The 12,480-nt window shown below is 42.4% G+C and overlaps 1 protein-coding gene across 33 annotated transcripts in view; it reads right to left on the bottom strand.

The window, feature by feature from the left end:
• Positions 1-12,480, bottom strand: part of WDPCP (WD repeat containing planar cell polarity effector) — a 559,060-nt gene that overhangs the window by 213,473 nt on the left and 333,107 nt on the right. The window contains exon 14 of one of the 33 annotated variants that reach the window (XM_035272456.3): positions 6,481-6,616. The exons of the other annotated variants lie outside the window; for them this stretch is intronic. Within the exon in view, the coding sequence (XP_035128347.1) occupies positions 6,572-6,616 (45 nt within the window). The 3' untranslated portion in view covers positions 6,481-6,571. Of the gene's footprint in view, positions 1-6,480; positions 6,617-12,480 lie in introns of those variants that run through there. 33 annotated transcript variants of the gene reach the window in all.

The following is a 12,480-nucleotide window of genomic DNA, read 5'->3' as shown; positions in this document are numbered from 1 at the left end:
GCCATAAAAATTAATATATCCAGTAATACATTTAAACAAGGATGTGAAAGGTCTCTATAAGGAGAACTAAGATATAAGAAATCATAGATGATACCCAAAAAATGGGAAAACATTTCATGCTCATGGATTTAAAAAACCAATATTGTTAAAATGACTATACAGTCCAAAGCAATCTGTGGATTCAATGCAATTCCTATCAAAGTATCAATGTCATTTAGAGGAAATGTATTCTCTTCCCAAGGCCACAAGAGGGTGTGGTTTCAAAGGCAAGAACTCCCCAGTGTCATACCTCCACCCCCTTCTCCATCCTGGAGCTCACTAGTCAGGTGAGACTCCTTTGTCTAGGAAGCCCTCTAGAAGCTATGGGAGGACTGTGGGCCAAAACAACAAATCAAAGGTTAGAAATCAAAGATCAGTCACTCCAGCGGAAGTTTAAAGGAACTCCTTTCATAGGACGGAAAACTTGAATGTGGCAGGAATCTCTCTCAGTTTAAAAGTACCCTTCTCCCACATGGGTGTGGACTCCATTTCTGGATCCCCTTCCATGACATCATGGGAGCTACTATTCTTTCTCCTTTTTCTTTCTCTCTGCCTAAATAAATCACTTTCTGCAAAACTCTGGGGTCTGATATTGAATTAAATGAGCCCACCGCTCCTAGTGGGGTCCTCTCCCCCATTTTTGGGTGAGTAAGGGACCAAGAACCTGGAAGAACACATCCTATCAGGGAGCTGAGCCTCCCAGGCATCCTGAAACCTGGTCTGAATTTCACAAAATTAGAAAAACCAATCCTAAAGTTCATATGAAATCAAAAGACAGCCCAAATAGCCAAAGCAATCCTAAGGAAAAAGAATGAAGCTGGAGGCATCACATTACCTAACTGCTGCTATTCTGGATCCCTACTGACTCTAATAAGGATGGCACCATGTCTGAGAGGCTGAAGAAGAGACCTGGAGTCAGCAAATGAGATATAGGATTTAGTGAGGAAACTTACATACAAGGACACTCCAGAGGTGGTAAGTTGGACATCAGAACTGTTACTGTTTGTAAAAAGCATGTGGTTTATACAGCATTTTCACTTAGCAGTCTCCACTTGGCCAAAACAAAAGGCATTAATCCCCTGTATAGCCTGCATTCCAAGGGATGGGCTGTGGGTTCAGATGTCCTCTATAAATATGGAATACGTCCTCAGGTTGGCCACTCTCAGATTCTTTAGCTTAGGACTCCAAACACACATTCTTGTAAGACAGTAGGATCATTCTCAGGGTATGCTTAAATTACTGCTGTCAGATGCATGTGCCATACGCTCCACTCTAACATACTATTGAATGGCCTTCACATTCTTATCATGCCATTTCTTCTGTAATTCTCCTAGGGTCAGGTATGTGGCAGAACATTTCAGACAAATGCCACAGCAGCAATACAAACTACAACAACAAAAAATAACAAATATAATAACAATCACACTGGATACAAAGTTCTACCAAGTGCTTGGGAGTTGATTTAACCATGTTTTTATAGGTGTGTAAGACAGCATTTCTATAGTGTTATTATAATGTATACCATAGAATATAATGCAGGTGTTTAGGACCCACATAGCCTGGTTACATTGTGAGAGTAATCAGGGATATATAAACAACATTCAGTTTTAACTAATGCATAGATTCTACGCGGGGCAGCAGTTAAGATGTCCAGGGCCATGCCATTTTGCAAAGTAATGTCTTATTTGGGTGGTCTTTTCAGTAAGAATAATTGCATGGCTGGTAGCATTAATGGCTGCAGTCATATGTTTAGCCTCAACTTGCAGCTCTATCTATATCTATTGTTGCCACTTGGGGAGCAGAAATGGCCAAAGGGTAAAACTGCCAGGATGCATGCTTCTGGAAGTACCTGGCTTTTACACTCTCCCAGTGAGGAGGAATACATGGTATGTATATGGGACACAATGCATACTGACAAGGACGCCACCAGGTGCATATAACAGTCCAATTAGAGGGTAAATAAGGCCAGTTGTGGGTGCCACCACCCATAACAATCCCCAAGGGGAGAGGTAGGCCCTCACCCCCCATGTGGAAAGAGTTATTCTGCCACCCCAGCCACATATCTTTGGTTACTTGAAGGGACTGGTTACACTGCTGTGGTGGGTAACCATTTATGATAATTAATATTGTCAACTTGAGGTGTTGCCAGAAGAGATTAACATTTGAATCAGTGGACTGCGAGAGGAAGAACCACCTTGGGTAGGTATGATCCAACTGGCTGCCAGCATGGCTAGAAAAACCAAGCAGAAGAAGGGGACTTGCTGAATCTTCCTGTCTTTAACTTTCTCCCGTGCTGGGTGTTTTCTGCTCTCAAACATCAGACTCCAAGTTCATCAGCTTTTGACTCTTGGACTTATATCAGTGGTTTCCCAGGGACTCTGGGCATTCAGTCAAAGATTGGAGGCTAAACTACCATCCTCATCACTTTTGAGGTTTGGGGACTCGGAAGGAGCCATTACTGGTTTCCATGCCAGCCATCGGATAGAGGCAAAGGTCCTATGTAGTCTAGCTGCCACTGTTATACTTGTCTCCAGCCCTGGCTATCTGTTCAGTATTGTGTGGAAAGGGCCTGGGGTATTTCTGTGCATAAGTAGGACACTGCTGACAGGTAAGTACTGTATCTTTGTATCATAGTAGTAAGTCCTCAGTTTTCACTATGGCCCAAAAGGTATGTTGTCCCCAGCATCCTCTCTTTTTACACAACCAATAAGCCACAACTTTTGTGGGCACTTACTTGAGGAGGTGAATGTATTCTGCCTTGTCTGTCTATTCATTTCCAGGTGGTATAGGTGCAATCTGGGCATCCACATGGTCGACTGTTACATGCATCCCCTAGATGCGTGGATGATGCCATTCCAAATGTCAGTACTTGAAAGGGCACAGGCTGCTATTGTCCAATCCTGTTTTCCACTATAGTAGCCACATTGTGAGTCCCCAAAGACAGCCCAGCTATCAGTGCATAGGACTATTAGGTCTAGCTTGTGAAGGAGGACCATCCAAGCTGCCTACAGCTCAGCTCACTGGCTACTATGTCCTTCACTTGGATCAAAGTAGATACTATCAGTGGATGGCTGAGTGGCCAAAACTATCTAGGGTTAAGGACTGAATCATCATAAGCCATCTGTGTACCAGGCCTGGTCAGGAATTGGACCCTGTCCCTCCTGTATAAATGAAGGGATTTGTGGAGGCTCAGCAGCCTCCACTGAAGACTGTCCTTCAGTTGTCACATAGGTAACAGGTCCGGCATCAAATGGAGGTCTGCAATTAATGTGTTCCTCTGCTGCAGGCAGGCCTGCCATTTGTCCTGTCTCTGGGCATTCCTAGGCTTTGGTTTCTGGAAGGTACCCTTCAGCCAACCTGCTATGAGGTATGGGGTGCATACTAGCACCAAGACACTCTTTGTAATGTCCACCACTTGTAAGGAATAATATGAAGTACAGAGTTGCTGCTCTGCAACATTACATTTAACTCAGCCTCCTTCCATAGTGATACAGGAGTTAAGAAGAAATCACTTAGGCAGATAACTAGGGCATAAGAGTCCTCGGAAAGACTTTTCTGTTTAATAAAAAGTAGCCCCAAATCATTTTCTAACAAAGAGAGCCTGCCAGCTGGAAGCTTGCACAGATGAATGCTGGCAGCACTAAGGACTAGACATTTTTAAGACAGCAGCTCCATCTTCCCTTCTCTGCCAGCCATGTGTGCTGGAAGAAGCAGACAAAATGGCACAGATCAACTGAAAAGCCCATTGACATAGAAGATTAGGGGGAGACGAGCAGCCTTCCCTGCCTGCTATATAAACTTCATACAGGATTGAACCAGTCTATGAGCCCTATGTAAATCAGACACCACCTCCTCAAACTGGACTATAAAACTTGGTGCATTCACTGCCAGCTGGCCCTTTCCTCTCAGAGACCCCTTCCTTTATGGAGAAAGCTGTCTGGACCTTGTCTGGGGGATACCGAGATATAACATTCATTGAAATGGTGAGTAGAGGAGTGAACTCCAACTCTATTCTTTCACTCTGAGGCTCTTAGCCTCCATTTTAGACCTTTCATTGAGGATTTAGCTGGCACATGGGGCTAGAAGTAGTCCTAGGGCAACTGAAGATTTCTGATCAGGGCTATCCCCTGGTGTTATCTAAAGGCTTCTGGACTGACTCCAGCCTCTGACTGCTCTGATGGGGTGTCAGCAACAGGATCTCCAACTTCCCTATCGTAATTTCCTCCTTTCCTGTTTGCAACCATCATATCTCTTATCCTCTCTGGGTATGAAATATGTGGTATGTTTTACAATGCACAGAAGTAATCCTGTTTAGCAAGACCAGAGAATTTCTAGTAACTGGGGATATAGTTCAAGGGAAAATGTCTTTGTGATTTTCTAGGAACTGAAAGTTTCCCCTCACCACTACCACTGTGACTGTTTCTCTCTCAGCCTTTGGTCTAGAGGGCACATGGCATTTCCAGGTCTCTCTCTGCCCTTGGTCTGGAAAGTACATGGCCTTTCCAGGTCTCTCTCTGCACTTGATCTGGATAGCATGTGGCATTTCCAGCTCACTCTCTGTCCTTGTCCTGGAGAGAGCACATGGCATTTCCAGGTCTCTCTCTGCCCTTGGTCTGGAGACAACATGGCATTTCCAGGTATCTATCTGTCCTTGGACTAGAGAGCACGTGGCATTTCCAAGTTTCTCTCTGCCCTTGGTCTGGAGACCACATGGCATGTGAAGGTCACTGTGCCCTTGGTGTAGAGAACACATGGTGTTTCAAGGTCAATAGTGCTACCTAGTGAAATAGAGATCCATAAGGAACATAGTTGGTCCTTCATCAAAATACTCTACTCTCCCAGTTCTCTTCCCTTTTGCACCTCTCTAATAGAAACCAGGCTCTATGCTGCTTCAGTAAATGGGAAAATTCTGCCTTCAACAATTGAGGTAAAATATCATCCAAAGCCAAATTTTAGTCTCGATGCTGTCTCATCAGCAGGAAGAGGGCCACTAAATCCCTCTATTTCTTTAAGGCACCTATTTTGCCTCCAATTAGAGTAGTACTTAGTAAGGGGATTTTAAGTTCAGAAGTTAAAACTGGAACCATACTCTACAGGTAACTACTTCAGCACAGGCCATAATAACAGGATATAAAGTTCAATCCAGCATGCTCTCTCTGTTAAAGTGGCCTTGCCCAACTATTATGTAGTCTTTCTGGAGACCAATTTTTTGGGGAGCCAGGCAGGTCACATGAGTCTAGGAAGTCAGAGAGAAATCACAGGCAAAGAACTAGAGCTTACGTGGGTGAGCGTGACTAATCCCAATCACTTAGCTCCTTTGGTTTCATGGCTGGGGGTCACACCTGGGGTACACCCCCATTGTCTTCCTTTCCGCCCTGAGTCTCACCAAAAGAAAAAAGACTAAAGGAATACCTTTTTCTCCCTTTTCTTTTTAGATGGATATTGTCTTAAGCCTGCACTACCTTGGAGTGTATTCTGAAGCACTGGGACTTCTTTCACCCTGAGGCTTTAAAGAAAAAGTGGCTAATTTTCTTTTGCACAAGGCATGGCCTTTTTACTAGAACTTTGCAAGCGTTACAAAATCAACCTAGTGCTTTTAGCAATCACATTGGGAAGGCCCAAAGAGAATAATTCTCCAAAATTAGAGAAGCAACTTTCAGGGGAACCATCTGAGGATCCCCCTAACTTGGGGCCCTTCGAGTTCCCTTCTCATTACAAGACCTTAGGCAAATAAAGGGAGACTTAGATCAATTTTCAGACAACCCTGATAGGTATACAGAAGCTTTCCAAAAGGTAACTCAGGTATTTGACCTCTCATAAAAGCATGTTATGCTGCTCCTAAGCCAAACCCTAACCACATCTGAGAAGCAGGCAGCTCTACAAATAGCAAAGAATTTCAAAGATGAGCAATATGTCTCCTGTAGCAGGCCAAAAGGGAAAAGAGAAGATAGTAAAGGGGAAGAAGTAGGGGAAACACCATTCTCAGTAATAAAAAGCAATACCTTTTGACAACCCTTATTGAAACTCTCAGGCTTTTCTATGGTGTTTTTCTTTCATGGTTTAAATGGCTTCTATCTCTTTTATAATGTTCTAACAACCTGGTAAAAACTAATTTTCGAACCTTAAAATGCCTGGCTTAGAGTTGAGCTAGGAGAAAGGAAATCCAGAAGCCTGACATGCCAATAATAGGGTAAAAATTCATTCCCAGTTGGGCTTTTGGCTTCTCTCTTCTTGTGTAAACTTGTAAAAGGGATAATAAGGATCATTGTCAAGTTTTAATGGAAAAGGATTTGTGAGGTTGGTCTTAAGCTGCAGAAAATCTGGTATGCTTTGTGTGTCTTTCTGTATGGTTATGCAAAAGAAAGGGTACCTTAGGTTAAGATACAGACCCAGGATCTTATAAGACTGCTGTTCAAGCCAGCCCAACAAAGCTATCAGTAACAAACATGGCTACAGGCCTCCATCTTGTTTCACATCCTTGGGAACATTACCTGTAAACACAGGGCAATATTTTGTTTTAGTCTTGGCCATTTTACAATGGTGCTGTCTTCTTGTGATAAGCCAGTTCCTGGGAGGGCTGCAAAATCAAATAAGCCAGTTTATCAATCTGAACAGGGTCAAGGTATATACCCCAAACAGTATATAGTACAGCTGCTTCACTAGTTGGTACCAGAACTCTAAAGGCACATGTTTATGTCCGTATGTTTCCAAAAGGCCCAACCCAAGCTGTTCAGGATAACTGGCAACCACCAATTCACAAGGTTATCCCTCCACTAGAACTTTCAAGGCTTGCATTTATGTCACTGCAATTTTAGCTTGTTCAAGGCCACATTTTCCCTTGTGGACACGTTCTAGTGGTCCTCCTTCTTGACTAAGCCATCTAGGGGCCTAAAAAGTTGCACCAAATAGGGAAATAAAAGTACACCAATACCCTAGAAGGCCTAAGAAAGTTTGCAACTACTCTGGTGTGGTAGGACATGGGCAGGCCTGTAGCTTATTCTACAATGGCAGACTGAATGAATTTAGTGTCAACCCACTAGATGACACCCAGGTATTTGATATGCCTGGACCCTGGACGTTGCATTGACCCTCCATCTTTCCTCTGTAGGTCAAGTGAGACAGCAAGGTAGGGGCTGTAGTTTCTAAGCTAAAAAATGACTCAGAAGTTATCATGATATCATCAATATAATGGAAAACACATACCCTAATGAGGTGTTCCACTTACTGAGGTTGGAGGCCCTTCGGGCCGCAACAGACAGTGGGGCTCAGTAAACATCCTGGGAGTAAGACAGTAAAGATTCATTGTTATCTTTTCCCAGAGGAATGCAAATTGGTCATGACCTCTGGGGCAATAGGGATGCTAAAGAAGGCCTTGGTAAACAACTCAGCAAGAGAAAAGGAAAAACAATCCCATTAAAAGTGGCCAAAAGACATGAACAGGTATTTCTCAAAAAGAAGACATATAAGCAGCCAACAAACATGAAAAAATGTTCAACATCACTAATTATCAGAGAAATGCAAACTAAAACCACACTGACATTTCATCTTAAATGAGTCAGACGGGCTATAAATTTAACAGTCAAAACAACAACCAGATATTGGCAGGGATGTGGAGTATGGGAGCCTTGTCCACTGTTGGTGGGAATGTGAATTAGTACCACCTCTATAAAAACAGTACAGATGTTTTGCAAAGAACTAAAAACAGAACTACCATTCAACACAGCAATCCCACAACTGGGCATTTACCCAAAGAAAAATAAATTATTATACAAAAAAGACACTTTCACTCCTGTTTACTGCAGTACTATTCACCACAGTAAAGTCATGGAATCAACCTAAGTATTCATCAATGGATGACTGTATAAAGAAAATGTGATATATATAGGTGTCTGGCAAGAACGCTGAATAGAACAGCTCTGGTCTGTACTCCCAGCAATATCAGTGCAATAGGGGGTGATTTCCGCATTTCCAATGAAGGATCCAGTTTGTCTCACTGGGACTGGTTAGACAGTGGGTGCAGCCCACAGAGGGTGAGCCAAAGCAGGGTGGAACATCACCTGACCTGGGAAGCTCAAGGGGTCTGTAAACTACCTCCCCTAGCTAAGGGAAGCCATGACGAACTGTGCTGTGAGGAACAGTGCATTCTGGTCCAGATACTATGCTTTTCCTATGGTTGTCACAACCTGCAGACCATGAGATTTCCTCAGATGCCTACACCACCAGGATCCTGGGTTTCAAGCACAAAACTAGGCACCTGTTTGGGCAGTGACCAAGCTAGCTGCAGGAGCTTTTTTCATACCCTAATAGTGCCTGGAATGCCAGCAATACAGAACCATTCACTTTCCTGGAAATGTGGGTGAAGCCAAGTGGTTTAGCTCAGCAGATCTCACCCCCATGGAGGCCAGCAAGCTAAGATCCACTGGCTTTAAATTCTTGCTGCCGGTACAGCAGTCTGAAGTCAACCTGGGACACTCAACCTTGGTGGAGGGTGGGGTGTCTGCCATTACTGAGGCTTGAGTAGGCAGTTTTCCCCTCACAGTGTAAAGAAAGCCACCAAAAAGTTCAAACTGGGATGAGCCCACTGCAGCCCAGCAAAGCCACTGTGGTCAGACTGCCTCTCTAGATTCCTCCTCTCTGGGTAGGGCGCCTCTGAAAGAAAGGCAGCAGCCCCAGTCAGGGGCTTACGTATAAAACTACCATCTCCCTGGGACACAGCACTTGGGGGAAGGGGTGGCTGTTGGCACAGCTTCAGCAGACTTAAAGGTTCCTGATTACTGGCTCTGAAGAGAGCAGTGGATCTCCCAGCACAGGGCACAAGCTCTGCCAAGGCACAGACTGCCTCTTTCAGTCTGCCAGTGATACAGGCAAACAGGGTCTGGCGTGGACCTCCAGCAAACTCCAGCATACCTGCAGCAGAAGGGCCTGACTGTTAGAAGGCAGGCTTAGAAAGGCACAGCATTAACATCAACAAAAAGAACATCCACTCAGAGACCCCATCAGAAGGTCACCCGCATAAAAAACCAAAGTTAGATAAATCCACAAAGATGGGGAAAAACCAGCTCAAAAAGGCTGAAAATTTCAAAAACGAGAAACCCTCTTCTCCTCCAAAGGATCACTCCTTGCCAGTAAGGGAACAAAACTGGATGAAGAATGAGTTTGACAAATTGACAGAAGAAGCAGGCTTCAGAAGGTGGGCAATAACAAACTCCTCTGAGCTGAAGGAGTATGTTTTAACACAATGCAGGTAAGCAAATAACCTTGAAAAAAGGTGAGGTGAACTGCTAACTAGAATAACCAGTTTAGAGAAGAACATAAATACCTGATGGAGCTGAAAACCGGCACAGGAACTTTGTGAAGCATACATAAGTATCAATAGCTGAATTGATCAAGTGGAAGAACGTATATCAGAGACTGAAGATCAACTTAATGAAATAAAGTGTGAAGACAAGATCATAGAAAAAAGAATGAAAAGGAACAAAGCCTCCAAGAAATATGGGACTATGTGAAAAAACCAAACCTACATTTGATTAGTGTACCTGAAAATGATAGAGAGAATGGAACAAAGTTGGAAAACACTCTTCAGAATATTATCCAGAAGAACTTCTCCAACTTAGCAAGACAGGCCAACATTCAAATTCAGGAACTACAAAGAACACCACAAAGATACTCCCTGAGAAGAGCTATCCCAAGACATATAATCGTCAGATCCACAAAGGTTGAAAAGAAGGAAAAATGTTAAGAGCAACCTGACAGAAAGGTCGGGTTACCCACAAAGGGAAGTCCATCAGATTAATAGTAGATCTCTCTGTGGAAATCCTACAAGTCAGAAGAGTGGGTGCCAATATAGAACATTTTTAAAGAAAATAATTTTCAACCCAGAATTTCTTATCTAGCAAAACTAAGCTTCATAAATGAAGGAGAAATAAAATCCTTTACAGAGAACCAAATGCTGAGAGATTTTGTCACCAGGCCTGCCTTACAACAGTTCTTGAAAGAAGCAGTAAATATGAAAAGGAAAAACCAGTACCAGCCTCTGCAAAAACATACCAAATTATAAAGACCATCAACACTATGAATAAACTGCATCAACTAATGGGCAAAATAACCAGCTAGCATATTAATGACAGGATCAAATACACACATGACAATGTTAACCTTAAATGTAAACTAGCTAAAATCCCCCATTAAGACACAGACTGGCAAATTCAATAAAGAATCAACATCCATTGCTGTGCTGTTTACAGGAGACCCATCTCATCTGCAAAGACACACATAGGCTCAAAATAAAGAAATGGAGGAAGATATACAAAGCAAATGGAAAGCAAAAAAAGCAGCGATTGCAATCCTAGTCTTTGATCCAAAACAGACTTTAAACCAACAAAGATCAAAAAGACAAAGAAGGGCATTATGTAATGGTAAAAGGATCAATGCAGCAAGAAGAGCTAAATATCCTAAATATATATACACCCAATACAGAAACACCCAGATTCATAAAGGAAGTTCTTAGAGACCTACAAAGAGACTGAGACTCCCACACAATAATAGTGAAAGACTTTAACACCCCACTGTCAGTATTGGACAGATCAATGAGACAAAAAATTAACAAGAATATCCAGGACTTGAACTCACCTCTGGTCCAAGCAGACCTAATAGACATCTGCAGAACTCTCCACCCCAAATAAACAGACTATACATTCTTCTCAGCACCACATCACACTTATTCTGATACTGACCACATAATTGGAAGTAAAACACTCCTCAGGAAATGCAAAAGAACAGAAATCATAACAAACAGTCACAGTGCAATCAAATTAGAACTCGGGATTAAGAAACTCATTCAAAACCATACAGCTATATGGAAACTGAACAACCTGCTCCTGAATGACTACTGAGTAAATAACAAACTTCAGGTAGAAATAAGTAAGTTCTTTGAAACCAATGGGAACAAAAACACAATGTACCACTATTTCTGGGACACAGCTAATGCAGTGTTTAGAGGGAAATTTATAGCACTAATGCCCACAGGAGAAAATGGGAAAGATCTAAAATTGACACCCTAACATCACAATTAAAAGAACTAGAGAAGCAAGAGCAAACAAATTCAAAAGCTAGCAGAAGACAAGAAATAACTAAGATCAGAGCAGAACTGAAGGAGACAGAGGCACAAAAAACCCTTCAAAATCAATGAATCCAGGAGCTGGTTTTTGAAAAGATTAACAAAATAGACCACTAGCCAGACTAACAAAGAAGAAAAGACAGAAGAATCAAAATGATAAAGGGGATATTACCACTGATCCCATAGAAATACTAACTACCATCAGAGAATAGTATAAACACCTCTATGCAAATAAACTAGAAAATCTACAAGACATGGATAAATTCCTGGACACATACACACTCTCAAGACTAAACCCAGAAGTTGAATCCCTGAATAGACCAATAACAAGTTCTCAAATTGAGGCAGTAAATAATAGTCTGCCAACCAAAAAACAGCCCAGGAACAGACGAATTCACAGCTGAATTCTACCAAAGGTAGAAAGAAGAGCTGGTACCATTCCTTTTGAAATTATTCCAAACAGTAGAAAAAGAGGGACTCCTCCCTAACACATTTTATCAGGCCAGCATCATTTTGATACTAAAGCCCAGCACAGACACAACAGACAAAGAAAATTTCAGGCCAATATCCCTGATGAACATCAATATGAAAATCCTCAATAAAATACTGGCAAAGCAAATCCAGCAGCACATCAAAAGGCTTAGCCAGCCAAGTGCGGTGGCTCACAAGGTCAGGAGATCAAGACCATCCTGGACAACATGGTCAAACCCCATCTATACTAAAAATAACAAAATTAGCCAAGCCTGGTGGCACACACCTGTAGTCCCAGCTACTGGGGAGGCTGAGGCAGAGGAATCACTTGAGCCCGGGAGGTGGAGATTGCAGTGAGCTGAGATCATGTCACTGCACTCCAGCCTACAGACAGCAAGACCATCTCAAAAAAAAAAAAAAATAGCTTAGGCATCATGAACAAGTCAGCTTCATCTCTGGGATACAAGGATGGTTCAATATATGCAAATCAATAAACATAATTTATCACATAAACAGAACCAGTGACAAAAACCACAGGATTATCTCAATAGATGCAGAAAAGACCTTTGATAAAATTCAATACCCCTTCATTCTGAAAACGCTCAATAAACTAGGTATTAATGGAATGTATCTCAAAATAATAATAGCTCTTTATGACAAACCCACAGCCAATATAATACTGAATGGGCAAAAGCTGGAAGCATTCCCTTTGAAAACTCGCACAAGACAAGGATGCCCTCTCTAACCACTCCTATTCAGAATAGTACCGGAAGTTCTGGCCAGGGCAATCAGACAAGAGGAAGAAAGAAAGGGTATTCAAGTAGGAATAAAGGAAGTCAAATTGTCTCCATTTG

Source organism: Callithrix jacchus, chromosome 14, assembly GCF_049354715.1.
Source record: "Callithrix jacchus isolate 240 chromosome 14, calJac240_pri, whole genome shotgun sequence".
In the NCBI taxonomy this organism is placed as follows: Eukaryota; Metazoa; Chordata; class Mammalia; order Primates; family Cebidae; genus Callithrix; species Callithrix jacchus.
The sequence above is the reverse complement of the archived record's forward strand: the minus strand, read 5'-3'. Positions and strand labels throughout refer to the sequence as shown.